Source organism: Dermacentor silvarum, chromosome 10 (genome assembly GCF_013339745.2).
Source record: "Dermacentor silvarum isolate Dsil-2018 chromosome 10, BIME_Dsil_1.4, whole genome shotgun sequence".
Taxonomy (NCBI): Eukaryota; Metazoa; Arthropoda; class Arachnida; order Ixodida; family Ixodidae; genus Dermacentor; species Dermacentor silvarum.
Genome location: NC_051163.1, coordinates 14,781,999 through 14,801,898, shown reverse-complemented (window position 1 = coordinate 14,801,898; position 19,900 = coordinate 14,781,999). Strand labels below are relative to the sequence as shown.

The following is a 19,900-nucleotide window of genomic DNA, read 5'->3' as shown; positions in this document are numbered from 1 at the left end:
ATTCACAACTCGTAAAAAGTGCTTAGGTGGCAGCACTCGCCACACATTCGCAGAACCTTTCCTTTGACGCTCTGTCCTCCCATAATTTTATTGCAAGCTGGTTTGCATGGCATGCTAGCGCAGTGGACAAAAGCGATTGGGCGAAGGTTAGGAGAACTGACAGAAAGGGAAGAAAGAGAATGAGGAGAGCATGGCATACTAATGTGGCGAAGCGTTTACATCCGGCTAAAGAAAAATGACGTCGGGGCCTCTTCTGTTCCCTTGGGTGAAAACATACTATAGATTGTACTCTAAAAGAGCCAAAGGCTGAACTTTCAAGAACTTTACCGAGTCACAGTGGCCGAAATACGAGACAATATTTTGGAATCCTTGACGTCATACCGCTATATCAACACCGGAGGTTATGGTGAGAAATTTGGAAAATGAAATTTTGACCTTAATTTTATTTTAGGATCATCGGCCTTTTGCTGTGAAATTGATGAAAATGTAATTTTGAAGGAACACTATCACTCTAAAGTGATTTGATATTTCTCTTTAGTGTCCCTTCAATGAAGTGATAGAAAGACATGTAAGCATAAGAGGTTAAGCTTGAGTAGATAGATGATATGTTAGTTGAGATTAGGAATGTGTCTGAGTAGGTCATGCATGTGTAAATGAATGACATAACCAATGGTATACAAGTAAAACAAGCGCTGTATGTGTTTCCTCAAGCATCAGCTGCCATGGCCAAGGAGTCTCGAAACATGTTGTCTTCCAGTCTCTTAACACTGTGCCTAACATTTTTCGTTCCATCATTCGTTGTGCAGTCTTTAACTTGTCGAGCTACTTTGCTGACCTCCAAGTTTGTGCCCCATATGTTAGTACCAGTAGAATGCAATAATTGTACACTTTTCAAGGATAGGTGATAAGCTGCTGGTCATGACTTGGCAATGCCTGCCATATGTGCTCTAAGCCTCCAACTTATTTTTTCCATCCAAAATGGGTTGAATCACAAAAATTACTGGAAATTAAAACTGAATTTGAGGCTTCGTGCCCAGGTTTCCAGGGGATTCAGCTTTTTTGCAAATCCAGCGTCCCGTAAAGCTTTTGTGGCTGAATGCAAGTTCTAGTGGCAGACCTTGGGACCACCACCCATTGCATTTGTCGTGCGCCCTAAATGTACAATGTAGCTGCAGTTATTGTTAAGCCACTAGAAGAGACTTTTCTCCTAGTTCGTAAGTGTGCCACTCGGCCCTGTACCTTTGCCCAACTAGTGGTGCTGGTCATGGTTCAAATGAAGACGGTGGGCTAAATGCACATGCCGAGGCTTGTCTGTTGCGTGTGGTTTCATCGTGAGAGCCATGCAAGCTAACTGTGCCTGTAAGCACCGATTGCAACAACTGCACTGCCTGCTACCCATTTTGGTAGCTTAGTGGCCATGGCCTTTCGCTGCTGAGCTCGAGGTCACGGGTGCAATCTTTACCATGGAGGCTGCATTTCGATGGCAGGTGAAATGAAAGAACGCTCGTGAACTTAGATTGAGGGACACACTGAAAAATCCCAGGCGGGTCAAAATTAATCCGCAGCCTCCCCACTACGGTGTGTCTTACGATCAGATTGTGGTTTCGATACGTAATAACCACAGGATTTTTCTAAGCTGCTTCCCTTACCGGAAAGCTAGATTTACAACTGTGAAAAGGCTCCATTGGCCTAAATATGCAAATTATTCGTTTAATTTTTCAACATCCACAGACTATGTACACAGAAACAGTAATGGCTAAGCAGGAAGTCACGGTGGCGGTGGTGCAACTTCTGCTGTAGCAGTGCCCTTGTTGGCTGGCCGTACTCCCAGCACCTTGACGTAGTTTGCCGGCACCAGGCCCACTTGGCGACCCTCGTCCAAGCTGGCCAGCAGCCAGCCACGCACTCGGGGCTGCAGCTCTGCGGTGTGCAGAAAAGAAGCACTACACTCACACTGTGAAAGGGCACCTAAACCACTGTCAGCTATGAAACTGTGACTGTAAGAACCTTTGTAAAGCTGAATATGTTTTCTGCAAGGCAAGATAAAGCATGAGGTATCGATGGGCTATACATTTTGAGCTTGCATCTTCATACACTGACCAGCATTTTTTATTGTAACAACATGGAAAGAGAATTTTGTACTTGCCACTGCTTTGTTCTCGCTCAAATTTAGCAACAAGATTGCACATTTTGGTCAGCATTGTTCGAAAATACATTTGACATATTTGCTTGCCTAGGTCATCAGGGAAAAAGTTGTTTTAAAAACACTGCTGGCATATACACACATCTTGCTATTGGAGAAGTGAGCGGCAGCTGCTGAGATGCAGACTGGCTTTAGCATCAGTTGACAACTTAATGTCAAGGTGAATGCCAACTGTTTTACTGAGTGGTGTGGACTAAACATATGAAATCTTGTAGAAAAGCTTGAGTGACAACAAAACATTGCTAAGTGCATAGGATTTTATATTTAAAAGCTCGGGCCACTGTACAGCAAACTCCTATAAGGAAAGGAATCCATCGACCAATCCTTACTCAAAGGGAGAGTTGGGTCTTAGACCAAAATGGTTTTAAATATTTATTCCAACAAGACCAACCTCATTGCTCTATCTACCCTAAAATAAGAGTTCTAGGGCAGACCAAACAAGAACAAAAAGAACACTTTTCTCAGTGTGAAAGTCAAGCTCTAGCAACTCTTAGTTATATCTATGGCAGACAGAGCAATAAAGTTAGTCTTATTAGATTTCCTGAATTGTTAATACCCTGTTTAGTGAAATCCTAGGAACTTATGTTTTACAAACGTTTCCGGAACACGAGTACCAGAAACTAACCTAAAATGTGAACCAAATGAAATAAACAAAAGTGGACCTCGTATATGAAATGAACACATAAAATTTCATATATCTGCGAGCTTTCACCATCAGAACTAAGAATTAAAGAAAACAAACAAAGATTGGGGTCGAAGACCCGATGTCTCCCTCTAGATCAGTGGTTATTTCCGAAGGAGTTAATGATATGTGATGATAAATGGATGACAAATGAAATATTACACAAAGGACATACAACACTTAGGTTAAATAACACAACATACAGAATTGAAGCATCTCGTTGAGACCAGTGCCTCACAGAAAAGCTAGTGCTCGCGCAAGGTCGTACCACGCCGAGCCGCAAAGTGCCATTGTAGCACAGGACTCTCAGGCGGCACTATACTCGTGGACAACTTTCTGTGGCAATGAAATAAAAGCTACATAGGCACAAGTAACAGAGCTACTGAAAAACGTTCCATATTTTATCACCGTTATTTCAAGCTGCGAAGGAGAAAACAAACATCATCTTTACAACAACAATATAAGACAAAATATGTCACGGAGTGCTAAATGTGACTTATTTTTCTGCTTGTCTCTCTGCGCTTGTGTAAATGCGAAAGTGTCGCATGCGGATGCAACGCTGCTTCAGTACGTGTTCCAGGAAACCAAAACCGCTTTCAAACGTTGCCGGAATACTTGGTGCACTAAAACATGTGAAGAGGCTTTGTTCTATTAGCTTTCCCTTCATTGCCACAGAAAGTTGTCAGTAAGTAAAGTTATCAAGAAGTAAATTCCATAGTTCGAGTGCATGTCTTGCTTTCACTGCACGCAATACTGACCCTTCGGTGCCAGGCGCAGCTCCTGCCCAGCCCTGATTGCCAGTTCACCCGGTGCTTCAGGCTGGAAGTCGTACAATGCGACGGCCACATGGTGTTCCTCCTCACCCGATGCCCACCGGGCCTCTGCAACACACAACAGTGATGACACTTACTAACCACTTTAATGCCGGCCATGGCACACCTTCCGAATGTCGTGGCGACAAGACAGCATGGCCTAAATGACCTTTATGATGAAACTGATGGCTTGTTTTCACTTTTGCAAGCCGATGGCATTTCGCAGGTGTCCAAAGTTGGGCTGCTTGGCTAGGGTTCAATGTGATACTAATGCAGCAGACGACAGGACAAATTGAGGTGGGCAACGCATTGACATAGATAGCATTTCTGAGGTAGCTGCTGTATCATCTGCATATTCCACATCAATGACATTTCACTTGGGCTGATTGGTAGTTAGGGTGCAGAGATATACAAACAGCGCAGACAACAGGAAAAATAGAGATGGACAACACAGGTGCTGAACAATCAGGATCAAAAAGCACAATGCTACATTAAATGGATTGTTAATAACCAAGAAATCAAAAAGAAGCTAGACCAAAAGCTAGAAGGTACGTTGGCCAGCGAGAGGAGAGACAAAATAAAGTCCGGGAGGTTGCCTAACCTATAAAAAGTCTAAGTTTGCTACCCTGCATGAAGAAAGAAAAGGAATTTAAAGAGGTACGAGGGGCAACAGATTAGCATCGAAATGGACATCGGCACACAGAACTGAAGTGATGCATGTCACTATCACAGCTTATCTTGCAGCGAGAAGTCCTGAAAAGAAAGTGCCGATAGGTTTGAAAAAAGAAAAAAGGAACAGCTAAAACAAATTTAAACAAGACAGTCCCATAATAGGTGTTTCATCAAAATTTCTGTAAGGACAATATTTCTGTTATTCTTTGTTATGTCCTACATACAACCTAAAATTATAGAACTCAAATTGCTGCCCTTTGTTATGTTGCTTTTCATCATCCCCTCCCCCTATCACCCTCTTGTTTTCTTTAGGCTGGGGAGACACATGTGCTCGAAATTGCTATCACGGCATATCTTTGTCTACGGTGACCCGCAACAGGGCAAGTGCTGTATTGTCATGTAGTTTTGTTGCTTGCCATCAGTCATGTTTTATCAGCGAACTAGTATTTATTGCTTTGCTTCCTTCTATGCAGAACTGGCCAACTGTTGAATATTTTGTAATTAATGTGTGCTAAATTGAAAACAATGTATTTCTCCACCTGCGCAGTCTTCAAAGACTGCCAGTATTCTTCAAATAAATATTAAAGATGCCTCAAGATTACTACCACAGCGAAGATTGCAATGGTAACATTTTTCGTTTGAAAAAGTTTTCTTGGTACAAGTGTAAACATGTTGTCGTGTAAGAGACTCGAAACAATGTGAAATAAGAAAACGACCAGAAAGAGCGTCACGAGTTTATTCAGAACAGACAGGTTCACTTTTCTGAAGGTATGTTACATAAAAAGAAACACAACCTGTGTATCAGCTACAGTATAGACCACTTATAACGTAACCGCTTATAGTGCCCCAGGACCGGATATAGTTCGGTCTTTTCAGGGGCGCGATCTTGTATGCGTTCCAAAATGGAACGGAGGCGTTCCGTTCCATCGAGTCGCACACGATTGGTCAATTTGAACGTCGCGGTTGAAATTGACCAATCGTGTGTGGCTCGATGGAACGGAACGCCTTCGTTCCATTTTGGAACGCGTACAAGATCGCGCCCTAGATTCCCATTAATTTTCCCATAGCACTCCATGTATACACATATCGCTTATAGTGCAGTTGCGGGAAACGAAATACCGGTTACAGTGCGGCTGCCTGGGAGTACGGAAGTCAGCGGAGACGGCGAACGCTCCCCTCAAACGGGTGCCCCAAGGAGTGGCGAGGAAGAAAGAGAGATGAAGTGGAGGAGAATGGCACGTGGTGCGAACGAACAGCCAGTGAGGCTGAAACCAGAATATTGAGTGCGAGTCGTGAAATATCACGGCGTGCATAGCGAGCAAGGGCCACACTGCCAACGCCGGCCAACACTCGCTTCACGATAACTGCAGTAAACGTAACTTAAGGGAGTGGGCGGCGCCGGCACAGCACGGCGAAGGGCACACGCAGAGACCGTGGAATGTGAGGGAGGAGGGCGGCAGGGAAGCGGATTTCGCCTCGGCAACTCCGCCGCTTCGGTGGCTCCCCTCGCCCTCCCTCGTAGCTCCCTCACTTTCGACTGTCACCGTGCGCGCCCGTCGCCGTGCAGGCAGTGCGCCGCCGCTCCAGCCGGCCCGGCGCCAGCTCCGAAGTTTCGTTTTCTGCCGTTATCTGGAAGCGGGGTGTTTGCCGGCGGGGGCAGTTGCGTTGGCCGGCCTGGGACAGCACCGCTGCTTTTTTCTTTTTTTTGTTTTGTTCGCGCGACATTGAGCCTTGAGGGGTCTCTCCTAAGCTTTTACTCTATGGCGGTGCCGCAGCAATGCCGGTCGGAGGCGCCGCCGCGTGATTTGGTTCGAATTAACGAGATTCGACTGTAAATTGAATGCAAACGTTCTAGCCACATTCCTCGACTGTCACGTACGCGTGGCGGCTCGGTGCACATGTTTTGCACATGTGCGGGCCTTGAAAATGGTTGCTTTGGTTATAGTGCGGTACTGCTTATAGTGCGGATATTCGCGACTCCGGCGACTTACGTTATAAGCGGTCTACACTGTATATCTGTGGATCTGTGAAGCACTGAACATCAATGCCTTGATTCTATGTTAGAATAAATATGCATTTCTACAGTTTCATTACCTAGGTCTGATTGGGGTGCACAAATGTGTTAGCGCATGCTGGCAATTTTGCTACGAAACTGAACCTGTCTGCTCTGAATAAAGTTAGTTGCAAGTGACGCTTGTTCTGTTGTTACTTCATAAAGGGTGTGTTCCAATTCTGGCACGACAGCCTACGTAGACAGCTAAGGAGACCGGTTTGTGCCCATGTAATGGAATGCGTCTGGAACTGTCTGGAAGTCTGTGACACTAAAAAGCCATGAAAAGCACATACTATCTTGGTATTTACACTCTTTGCAAAACTGCGAACCTCTTAAAAACACAACATAGCCTACTTTATACGCATAGGAAACTATGACTGTTTTCTTGCTGGCAGACGACCCTCCTGTTGAGTTTCAAAGTGTCCTGCTCAGCCACCATCTTGTGTGGACAGCAAAGCAGCCTACATCGTTTTTGAATTCGATGCTGTCTTCGCAAAGCTGTCTTCTTTGACAGCTTCATCAGAGTTAAAATGAGACTTCAGATGGCTGCTATCCATTCAGCTGTCTGCTTTGCAAGCTACGGTGGGTATTGGAACGCAGCCATTGTTTCCACCTCGCCACTAGCTTACTGCTGCTGCATGTGCCATGACACAGTGAGGTGTTCCTTACGTTTAGTTAAGGCATCGAGGGCGTTGCGTGAGGTGCGAGGCAGTGTGTGTGGGGATTTTCGAGGAGCATACAAAAACAGAGACTATCATTGCCAAATGCTGCAAGGACCACTGTTCACCGTAAAGCAATCCTTATACGGGTGAGAAATTCTACCTTCACAGCACTTGCACATTAGATTCTACTCAGCCCACTGTTACTTGCAAGACTGTCGTCCCTGCAACAAATACAGGCAGTGTGCTACAGTGTTTCGCTCAGCTTCTTTGTTTTCATTTCTGTACTTTTGCTCAAATAAAGCAGTATAAACAAGGCCAATCGTCCACTCTTGAACAGAAAACAGCCACGTTGATGAGGGCCACATCCCCTTCAGTTGCCAATTAAAGGCAACCACAACGAAGTTTTGGACTGTATAAAAAGCTTAGATTCAGACAGTGTGGACAAAGAGCATTCTACCTGCAATAATCTTACATTTGAAATATGAGTGGATGCATCACTGAAATATTGTAAAAGTAGGAAATTCTGATATCGAAACTGCAAAAAAAATTTTGCCATTACCACTCACTGGGACTAACACATGACCCAGAATGCGCAGCTCCTCAGCATGACGCTTGAGGCTGCGTGCTGTGATCTACGTCATATCCACTAACCACCAGGTGCCCACGACATCTCCTAGGGTGCTAGTTAAAGGCTGTTAATAAGAAAATTAGATATTTACCAGACCTTTAGATTTGTCGAGATTGCTTTAAGTATGTATTACTCATTTATAACCAATTTAGCCAAAGATTCTTTGCAGTCGGCCTTTAAAGGAATATTTCTGACTATTCATATTTAGCCAAAGTAAAAATTTGTAGCAGTTGGCCTTTAAAGGTATACCTTCAACTATTCATTTCTTGCATCGAATGAAAGCCCTAGACCTTCAAACTTTAGAAAGAATTGTGAAAGGCTTCCCTCTGCGCCGTAGCCGCAGCGTACAAGGTCAACACGCGACCAGAAAGTAGAGGAAGCATAAAGGAGAAGGGTTCACTGCCATTTTCTATGCGTGGCTGAGACGTCGGCACGTACACGCATGTTCCGGCGCAACGCAGAATCGGCGACCTTGCCATTTGAGAGAGGGCGAAATTTCCACCGCGTCTTTTTCTTTTTTTTTGTTTTGTTCGCGCGACATTGAGCCTTGAGGGGTCTCTCCTAAGCTTTTACTCTATGGCGGTGCCGCAGCAATGCCGGTCGGAGGCGCCGCCGCGTGATTTGGTTCGAATTAACGAGATTCGACTGTAAATTGAATGCAAACGTTCTAGCCGCATTCCTCGACTGTCACGTACGCGTGGCGGCTCGGTGCACATGTTTTGCACATGTGCGGGCCTTGAAAATGGTTGCTTTGGTTATAGTGCGGTACTGCTTATAGTGTGGATATTCGCGACTCTGGCGACTTACGTTATAAGCGGTCTACACTGTATATCTGTGGATCTGTGAAGCACTGAACATCAATGCCTTGATTCTATGTTAGAATAAGTATGCATTTCTACAGTTTCATTACCTAGGTCTGATTGGGGTGCACAAATGTGTTAGCGCATGCTGGCAATTTTGCTACGAAACTGAACCTGTCTGCTCTGAATAAAGTTAGTTGCAAGTGACGCTTGTTCTGTTGTTACTTCATAAAGGGTGTGTTCCAATTCTGGCACGACAGCCTACGTAGACAGCTAAGGAGACCGGTTTGTGCCCATGTAATGGAATGCGTCTGGAACTGTCTGGAAGTCTGTGACACTAAAAAGCCATGAAAAGCACATACTATCTTGGTATTTACACTCTTTGCAAAACTGCGAACCTCTGAAAAACACAACATAGCCTACTTTATACGCATAGGAAACTATGACTGTTTTCTTGCTGGCAGACGACCCTCCTGTTGAGTTTCAAAGTGTCCTGCTCAGCCACCATCTTGTGTGGACAGCAAAGCAGCCTACATCGTTTTTGAATTCGATGCTGTCTTCGCAAAGCTGTCTTCTTTGACAGCTTCATCAGAGTTAAAATGAGACTTCAGATGGCTGCTATCCATTCAGCTGTCTGCTTTGCAAGCTACGGTGGGTATTGGAACACAGCCATTGTTTCCACCTCGCCACTAGCTTACTGCTGCTGCATGTGCCATGACACAGTGAGGTGTTCCTTACGTTTAGTTAAGGCATCGAGGGCGTTGCGTGAGGTGCGAGGCAGTGTGTGTGGGGATTTTCGAGGAGCATACAAAAACAGAGACTATCATTGCCAAATGCTGCAAGGACCACTGTTCACCGTAAAGCAATCCTCATACGGGTGAGAAATTCTACCTTCACAGCACTTGCACATTAGATTCTACTCACCCCTGTGAGCTGCTGCACTGAAGATCCTCCACAGGAGCCAGGGTGCACCTACGACAAAGCCGAAGAAAGCCACGATGGGCCAGCTGGAAGAGCCATCCGCCGGGGGTGGGCTTGCAGACGGAATCGCTGACCCTGCTCTGGTTGCTTGGTTCCAGGCAGCCTCGGTCATGCCACTGCGCCCTGCATCAGCATGTGGCCAAAGGTGTGAGCTGGGTAGGTTAGGCTTCAAAAGGGTAATTTTCACGATGCTAGCTAACCTAACCAGTTAAAACCTGTCTAAGTTCGCCACTTTGATCACACTTACGCAAATATATTACAAGCCTCAGTTGTTAAAAAAGCCCCTCACCATGTTTTGGCATTATAAACAGACGTGCATGGTGCACAGATCAACAATAGTACACATAGGGTATGATGCCATCGTCAAAGGTAACCTCAATGAAAGCTAACCTAGCACTTCTTCCACTAGGTAACAATCCCAAGGTCACCAGTCTTTCGCTGTTTCATAAAATTTTACATCATACCATACTTCACAACGACCTGTCACAGTGTGCCGCAGTAGGACGCAGTAGTTTTAGCCATTAGTGAAGTGAACTTCAAAAAGGCCAAATGCAATGGTGGCGTTCCCTCTGTTTGACTCGGAGCAAGATGCGCATGACTCATCAGCTTGTCAGACGCACCTTGAGATATGTGCGACTTGGCAGTAGGTCATGACCGCACAGGAATTGCAACCTCAAAAAGTGCCCCCAACACACTGAATGTGTTAATTAATAATTAATTAAATGGGGTCTTTCATGCCATAACTAGGATATGATTATGAAGAATACCGTAGCGAGGAACTCTGGATTAATTCTGGTGATCTAGGTTTCTCTAACATGCACCTAAATCAGGCTACATGAACATTTTTGAATTTATCCTCCTCAAAACGTGGCCGCCTGGGGCCAGGAATCAAATCCGCAACCTTCGTGGCTGCTTCTTGGCTATGCCGTTTGCTAAGCATTGCTAAGCACGAGGTTTGCAGCGCAACACCATAGCCACGAAGCCACCACAGTGGGTAACAAACGTGTCAGGCTGACGATAATGCTTTCCCATAAGTGTAATGCATAACAGGTCGATGCACTTGCCTCGCAGGAGGTACCAGGTCCGGAGCAGCAGCCACCGAAGGGAGCGCACCAGGGCAAGTGCTGACAACGTGTGTGCTAGGTGCAGCTTCAGTCGCCCAAACTGGTCTGCGACACCAACTACAGCACGGAACGAGCTATGCAGTGCCTGGTACGTCGACTCCAGCAGCAAGCTCACCGAGGCAAATGCCTGTCAAGATTTTTGGAAATCTGAGAATTTTTCTTTATTTAAACACTGGCTAGACATTAACAACAAAACAGCTGCTGCAGCCCAGTAAAGCTGTTAAAGGTACACCAAAGGACACCAAATAGTTCAAGACATTTCAAGAAATCTCTCTGAACTACCAATATTTCTTACATATCAATGTACTTTACACATTAGATTTCCATAAAAATTATAAAAGGTTAACATGCTTATGAAATTCCAAAGAAAGACCCTGAAATCTGGTCACCATGATTGATTACAAATGCTACCTTGCATTGATGCATTCATGGTAAAGACATTCAGGTTCTCTTCTAGATAAGTGTAACAATTCATGGAATCTTAAAATTGCCACCACCAAATGCCACCACCACACAAATTGTCATTTGTTTTCAATGAAGGAAGTGTGATGACCAAATACGGTTTCAGTAAAATGAACCAGTCATCCTGCCTCACCTGGACAACAGCCTCGACCGAGTGAAATGCACCTCGGGTGCTTTCTTCTGCTAGCTGTTGCAAGGGGCCAGCTCCATACGAACCACCTGCTCCATACATGCCACCTGTGCCGTACAAGCCACTGGTCCCATACATGCCACCTGTGCCGTACAAGCCACTGGTCCCATACAGGCCGCTATTGTATCCATAGGCACCAGCTCCATAACCATATCGAGTGCCATATCTGTCCAAGTAAAACACACACACAAAAAAAATTTATCGCAGGGCTCGACACTTTGAAGCTGCACAAAAGGTTATGAGAGACATGGCAATAAAGGAATCCGGAATAATTTTGACTACCTGGTGTTCTTTAAATGGACACTGATGAGAAAAAACAAGGTGAGCTTCATTAGTAAATTATGTTGCTATAGTACCAAGAAAAACGCTTCTACTTGCAACAAGTGGTTTGGTAAGGCACAGAAACTAATGATAGTTATCTAGGTTCAAAGCTATGCCACCTTGAAGTTGTTGTGCCAGCTCGCCGTGACGTCACCAGTCTGCTCAGGCCAAGTTAACTGTTTATCGGTAAAGATGTACTACTACTACATTGTCACCATGTAGTTGTAGTACACGTACCTACCACAATGGTACCACATCTACTACCACAATAGCCCAAATATGAAAAACTATGTTGAAATAAATCCGTGACATCACACTGACATGCCAGCATTAGAGTTTCAGCATGAAATAAATAAAAAAGTGGAACTCTCTTCTCCTGGAATGGAAATTCTCTTCCAAGAATCAACCTCTTACTTCAATATTAGTGAAAATATAGATCTGAGAGAATATTTTATCAGTCCAAACAGCTTCAGTGTTTCTCTTTAGTGTCTCTTTAACATAAACCCAAAGAATGGCATACAGGCATTTTTTGCGTTTTGCCCCAGTTGGAAGGCAGCTGGGAATAGAGCCTGCACCCTTGTGCTCAGCAGAACAATGCCCCCGCGGCACGTTACCAAGAGAAAATACAGGAGACAGAAGAACTGTGATGACCAGGTCAACGCATGCGACATGACTCTGATAGCTTAAAAAAAATTTATTTGCAATGAACCCGATTTCAATTTTGCCAAAACTTTCACTTTGCCAAAATGTTGCACATTTCTGTAATCACAAAATGGGTCTTTTCGAACCAAGCGTACACTACAGTTTGTTCTTACATGCATTGTAATTTTCATCTTGCAGCGATAACCAGCTACAAGCTAGCTTCTCCACTTGGTCATGAAGATACACTTTTATCTTCAAATTAAAAATATAAGAGCAGGCTAAAACCATTTTCCTGCTTCGTTCACTAACGTCAGGATTCAGATGTTGACAACTGATGATTTTGTATATTGCGAAACCAACAAAACGAACTAGTTAAATAAGTAACAACAAAATATCTACATTCAAAGCTGCTGCAGGTAAACATTTATGTGCCAATGCAATTTTGTTTTTGCATTTGCAAGCTGCTACATCCATCTTCTAGCACCTTCTCCACAGAGAAATTAAACAGAATCAACCAACCAGAGTTCATGAACTACGTAAATAGGTATAAGCAGCTGCCAGACACTCACGGGGAGATGGCCGATCCATAGCCGTAGCCATATCCAGAGCCAGCATGCAGTGGCTGTTGGCTAGGCCTTGGTGGTATGGCTGGTGGCTGGTGGGTCACGTGAGGCTGACCCACGGGGCCATTCGGCAGCCCACTGTTACTTGCAAGACTGTCGTCCCTGCAACAAATACAGGCAGTGTGCTACAGTGTTTCGCTCAGCTTCTTTGTTTTCATTTCTGTACTTTTGCTCAAATAAAGCAGTATAAACAAGGCCAATCGTCCACTCTTGAACAGAAAACAGCCACAATTGATGAGGGCCACATCCCCTTCAGGTGCCAATTAAAGGCCACCACAACGAAGTTTTGGACTGTGTAAAAAGCTTAGTTTCAGACAGTGTGGACAAAGAGTATCCTACCTGCAATAATCTTACATTTGAAATACGAGTGGATGCATCACTAAAATATTGCAAAAGTAGGAAATTCTGATATCGAAACTGCAAAAAAAATGTTGCCATTACCACTCACTGGGACTAACACATGACCCAGAATGTGCAGCTCCTCAGCATAACGCTTGAGGCTGCGTGCTGTGATCTACGTCATATCCACTAACCACCAGGTGCCCACGACATCTCCTAGGGTGCTAGTTAAAGGCTGTTAATAAGAAAATTAGATATTTACCAGACCTTTAGATTTGTCGAGATTGCTTTAAGTATGTATTACTCATTTATAACCAATTTAGCCAAAGATTCTTTGCAGTCGGCCTTTAAAGGAATATTTCTGACTATTCATATTTAGCCAAAGTAAAAATTTGTAGCAGTTGGCCTTTAAAGGTATACCTTCAACTATTCATTTCTTGCATCGAATGAAAGCCCTAGACCTTCAAACTTTAGAAAGAATTGTGAAAGGCTTCTGAGTGCCATTAATAATTTTATATAATAGGTTTTCTACAGCCACTTTCGGTTTCCTTTCTAGGAGGATAATGTGTTGTGACGTCCTGACACAATACGGGGTAGCAGGGAATTGTGACGTTTTGACACTTACTCTGGCTCTCCCAGTCATCCTGCTACATCAGCCCTGATAATGAGTAGCAGCATACCAGGCGACCGAGTGTCAAAATATCACAATGTCCTGCTCTCACATGACCCCACACTGTGCCGTGACATCACGACACAGTATCATAGGAAATGAATATGGCTGTAGAAAAGCTACAAACTAAATTATTTACGGCCCTCTGAAGCTTGACACTATATTTTCTAGGATTTAGAGGTCTAGGACCTTCACTTAACATAAAAAAATGAATTGTCGTAAATATCATGTCATTACCCCTTTATTCTGTCCATTGAAATTTTTATTTCACCTCATTTCTTGCACGTACGGCAACATCAAAAGCACAGAGCTGCTGGATGAATTAGGAAGTATCAATTCTTCAGAAAGTTTTGTCAAGCTTACATAATGTGGACTCCATACGTGAACTTTACAGGAACATGAGAACATCAACTATTGCATGTCTGGCAAACCTTTAAAGCACCCATTTAGCCACTTGAAAAAAATGCCTGACATAAAACATTCTTAGAAACACTGAAAGGATTGTCAACCCACTACATGATGACATACAGGTGTCAAGAACAAGCACCCAGACCTTCCAACACCTTTCAAAACACCACTTTGCACATAATATTATCCAAATTTGCAGCAAAGGTCCAATCAGAAGTGTCTCAACATGTACCACGACACATTTTAAACACTATTTTCAGCAGTCCTGTTGCTGCGCTATCTTGGTATGCAATTGTGTACACAATTCGACTGGTCATTCTAGAATGCTCCAGCAGTGCTCCAAGTGTTATGTAAAACGCAACTAGGCCTTAGCGTGAGCTTAAGCTGACTCCAATGGCAATAATGAAGCCAGATTATCACCAGCAGACTAAGTCTTTCCCGTTACACATTTTTAAGCTGCCTTTAAAAACTTTTTCTTTTTTTGCAAAATCCGAGTGTTCTAAACTGACCACTCAAATGTGCTATGAGATTGCCATGATTGCATGTCAAGATAAACGCGCTCACTGTAAAATTCCTAGGTTGGGCAGGTAACCAAGCAAATTGGTCGAACCATGTTAGGACAAAGTTGTGACAACAAAAAATTTTTAAAACACAAATCTCTGTTATATGCAATACTCGTTACAAGTGTATATTTGTTACATGCTGATATTGACGAGAAACATTTTATATTCCTTTCGTTACAACCAAGAATTCGTTAAATCTGTTTGTTTATCGAGGCTTGACTGTATTGTTTATGGGGTGCTTGGGCAGGGTTTCACCAAAATGCAAGATTGCCATTAAAAATTTGATGTCAATGAACACAGGGAAGTGAAACGGGATGTTTCGAAAGCAGAGATGCTAACAACAGGTTGTCATAGCCAACTCGCGGGGAGCAGCCGAAGCGAAACAGCACACTTGATACCGTGGAAAAACACTGCCCTTTATTTCCTACGCACTCATCTTTTATAGCAACCTAGTGATGACGTAACACGCCGCATATGCAATCTTATGCAATCTGTTAGTGATAACACATCAGCGCGTGTTCCGGTGGCTATTATGTTACACAGGTAGTTTCGGTTGGCTACCCTGCAATGAGGGAGAGGGTAAGGAGATGAAAAAAGAGAGATCAATACAAAGAATGTAAAAGCATGCACATGATTCTGGGGTAGAAGGCACCATCATCAAAGTCTATTTAGGTGCAGGCCTGTAGACTTTAAAAACTTGGTCAGCATGGGTTTAGCCTTGTGTGTGGCCATCCTTTTTGGCAGCACAGACCTAGAACCTTCCACTTCTGACAGTGGACAACTGTCCAGTCTGTTGAGCACATTACAAAGTACTTGTCTGTCTGCCCTATAGCACGGATAGGCTGAGAGAAAGTGTGCGAAGGTGTTGCAGTTTCACATGTTTCAGGTAACGCAAATTACAGAAGGGCTTCGCATATGTGTGGGTCCAGGTGCTTGAAATCGTACAGAAATGCGTGTCAAACCCATCCTGTTGCTCTCTATGTGAACAGTTTTCATATGCTGCGAGTGCAACTGTTGCTGCAGCAGTCATGCGCATGCTAGGTGTACTATTCCACTCATGTGCAGATGGTGCCTGGCTTCAAAAGGCAGCAGCAGTGGTTACAATATGCTAACAAGCTGGTTAGAAAGTTTCTCAAGTCATAGTTCTAGGCTGCCGCAGTTAAACTGTACAAGCATGAGTACATGCCAGTAGCCTGCATATTTATCAGTCAGAAAATACCATACGTCAGTGAGCAGCTGTTGTGTTCCCCCCAGTGCAGCAACACAACTAAAGCCCATTACTCATGAAACCTGCATTATTAATGAACACAACTGCATCCAAGACAGTTTGATGTGGTGGCTTGCACGAAAGGCAGTTCATGGACAAATAAAGAAAGCGACACGCATCGCAACAGGATAGTTAACCGGATGAGTTTGTAACAGTTTATGTTGAGGGGCATCAGCTGAAGGTGTACCATGGACAAAGAAAAAAGAAGACAGCATCATTCGCGTGTTGTCTTTGTCCACCTTTAGCAGACGCACTCAGGATGAATCAAGACCCATTGTTTTGCAATGACGACAACCTTTGAGGCATGCACAATGGCCGTGAAACTAAATTGTTTTCGCTCTCCTTCTACTGCTTGCTAAATGTCATTGCGTTGCCACACTCTGCCAACAATAGGTCCATTCGATAATTCTGTTTATGTGAACCAGTTCATAAAGTGTTGCACCCTGCTATTCATTTTAAAACATGCACGAAAGGTGCAAGGCTGGTTCAAAATTTTTCTGCAACTTCCCTACTGGCGGTGCCAACTTTGATGCAGATGTAGAGGTGCTAAGCTGCAGCAGACGGTGCAGCACAGAGGCGTAAGTGCTGTCAGTACCCTGCTCAGGTGCATCTGCTGCCTCTATGTAACACAATGTGTATTTACCACCACCCCCAATTCAGCTCTCTGTGCTGATCAAACAAGCACTACTTCAGAGTAAATGAGAAGCCTCTGTCAAAATTACAATGCTGGTGTCTTTATTTTAGTGTATTTTTATTGCCCTGTAAAACCAACAAAAGAAAACAAGAAAGATAAAAACTGCCCACATGTTCCAAAGCAAGGACATGACAAGTTAGGCGTGAAATACTGACGTTCTATGGTGCATGCTGCTTTTAGAAATATGCTACCTCATTGCCTGTAGCGTAAGAACAGTTATCCACAAGTAGAACACCCCATAGCATGTACTTAACGCTACTTCTGCCAGTGGCAGAATCAACCAAGCAGTTCAATGCTTTCATAAATTTCTGTACTCTATTTCTTGCTAATGGCACAAATAGGATGCTCCTTTCTGCTGTTTTTAAGACCAAACTCCTCAGAAGTGCACTTCACTGTGGTGGTGGTGGATCGAGTGGACCTTGTTCATGTCAACACCTCTTTGCCCATATTCATTTGCGCACTCTCTGCAACATGATGCAAGAAAGGTCACCAGAGTGATTTTTAAATGAGTAAGCATTTCTATGGTTACCTAATGATAAAACTTTCTGAGTGTCTGTCCGTACTTCACGTAAGACGATCACTTTCAAGATAGAGCCAGCAGCAATGTTGTGGAAGAAGACATCGACGAACGCACGAGCAGTGGTACGAGCTCGATGAGCAGTATGGGAACGTTGGCATGATCGGCGGCATCGGAGCCAGCAGTGGAAGAAGGCAATAACGAACACGCGAGCAATGGCACGAGTGTGTCTCTGTGCCAGAACTGTGGAGCTGCGGTGGCTTCGGATCGTAACTTCATCAGCGCACCTGGCGCCGTCACCTGCTGTAGTTTGCTTGCATTCACCTGTTCATGTTGCGCTGCTTTTAGCAGCAGTTTGTGTCACCGCAGTGCTGTCGCATTTACCGTAATGGCGTTGAGACGACCGCAGCCTCTGAGCAGTGGTAGGATTACCAGCAGTATTGAGTGTGAGCACTCAACACCATGTCAATACTACGAAATGCTTACGCATCATTCCGATAACTCCCCGAGGAGATTCTACGTAAATTTTATTTATTCAATGCTTCATCACAACAAAGACTGTTCAAAGGGCTTGAAAGAAAGCCAGTGAATCAACACCTACTCCTCCCAGCAACCCATTTCTTGCAGTGCTATAGTACAACTGCAAATACAGCTTACATACAGTTTTCTTCTCGTGTTTCTCATTCAGCGAGCTTAAACTTAGCACCACATCAATAAACGGTTCACAACTTTAGAAAGTGCAGACCCTGACGACTATGCAGTAGGACAGTTGGTGAATAAGAATTTCAAAATGTGGCTGGATGCACTATATGACATGCCATTAATTTTTTACCCAGGACAGCTCCATTATTTGCTGCATAACCTACAAGTGGGGCATTACACTATTCAATTATGAGAAGGTGATGTATCTTTGAAGCTTTACCACAATGTTACACAACTTGGATGACACTGTTGAAAGCAAGCTTCCTCCAGCGTGCACACTAGAGAGGATAACATCAAGTTGATTTTTTTTTTAACGGTACACTGCATGGGAAGGCTGAAGCTCGTGGCATGAGAAAAAAAAAAAAGGCTTGCCGGGGAAAAGGTGACGATACAACCAAAGAATATTCAACTCGACCAGCTGAGGAAGGTATGTGGAACACGCACCACTTGCAAAATTTAGATCTTCACTCAGTGCCATGACAAAGAATGCTGTACAGCAATAATAAAAAGCTCCACAGCTACCTGAAAACGTTATGCGTATCTTGCCGCGTCGTATAAAACGCATGCTCTATGGATGGCGCTGTACGATTTCAGAAAAACGTTATGGCGCTCGTACGTTTATACACTAGGAGTCGAGTCTGGCAAGTCAGGGTCAGTAAGCCGCGCTCTATTCCGTGCAACCACGCGGCGGATCGTGCACAATCCACTCAACACAGCTTCTGGGCTTCGGCGATCTTTCCGAATGCCGCAGACGGCGACGCCGAACACGAACTGTGGGGCAACAGAGAATGCGACTGACGTAAGCACACAGTTCTACTTCAGCGGAGCCGGAAGACACGGCCTTTTGGGCTGCGTACGGGAGGAAGGTCGCCTGGGCCGCACGCAAGGCGACACAAATCCTCTCTCAATCACCTACTTTCCTTCAGGCGGTATCGCGCACACCTTGTGAAACTTTAACCGAGCGACCTCGGACAGAACGCTTGTTCACGTGAGAGAAGCCGGCAAGCAGCATTAACGACGCCATAATTTCATCAAAAGTTACCAAGGCTACACAACCCGACGTTGGAAGCAGTAACTCGTGCTCCAGTCACCTGTGATTGCTTACTCCGTGGATTACTAAAGCTAGGGCACCCAACTTCGGACAGTGCGACCCGTGTTTCATGTCCCGAAACTTCAGCGCATACTACAGAGCAAACATTTTCGAGAATACATGCCTCTTTCGATGAAATTACCGACGCTGCCCAACCGATTCACAACCTAAAAAAGTCATTACCATCACCCGCGCTACTTTCCTCTTACGATGGCACGTAAAGTCGGACGAAATAAGAACTGCGTAATGGAGGCGACGTTCGGTTTCGGTGTGCGGAAAGGAACCTCTGCTTTCTTTCTTTCTACTGCAAGACGAATTGCAGCTGTCAGGTCACTCACCAGGAAGAACTGTTTACGTGCCCGGCGGTCGATGTAGACGGGCGACCCGCAGCGCATGTTTCCCAAGGTTTCGGCGGAGACGTCATTGCAGGAGACACGCTCCCAAGGAGGTCGTGCAAAGAGCCGCACAGAACTTTAGGGTCCTCTAAAGAAAACGATCGCGAGAGGTCCACAAACTTTTTCAGGCGAAACAAACCACACGCGTTGCTGGCTGCGCGACTTTCGCATTGACGTCTTCAAACGCAGATACTACCCGCTTCCGCGTACTTACGCGGCCGCCATCATATTTACACTTGGGTTGCAGTCACACCGCAGCACTGTATCCGCTCAGTGATTGCACTTTTAAATGCCAAACAGTTTGTCGCAGAAAAATAAATTTAATTTTTTTGTAGCTTAAGCAAAAGAAAAAAAATACAATTGTGGATTTAGAAATGATTTATAACATTTTAATATCAGG

The 19,900-nt window shown here is 44.4% G+C and overlaps 1 protein-coding gene across 1 annotated transcript; it reads right to left on the bottom strand.

Moving 5' to 3' along the window:
• Positions 1-1,684: 1,684 nt before the first annotated feature.
• Positions 1,685-19,750, bottom strand: LOC119431289 (probable peroxisomal membrane protein PEX13). Its single transcript, XM_037698758.2, has 7 exons — positions 19,444-19,750; positions 12,802-12,957; positions 11,213-11,435; positions 10,558-10,744; positions 9,437-9,616; positions 3,644-3,766; positions 1,685-1,920 (listed from the first exon to the last, which is right to left on the bottom strand). Exons 1-7 carry the CDS (start codon positions 19,527-19,529, stop codon positions 1,769-1,771), a joined length of 1,107 nt encoding a protein of 368 aa, XP_037554686.1. The 5' UTR covers positions 19,530-19,750; the 3' UTR covers positions 1,685-1,768.
• Positions 19,751-19,900: the final 150 nt, after the last annotated feature.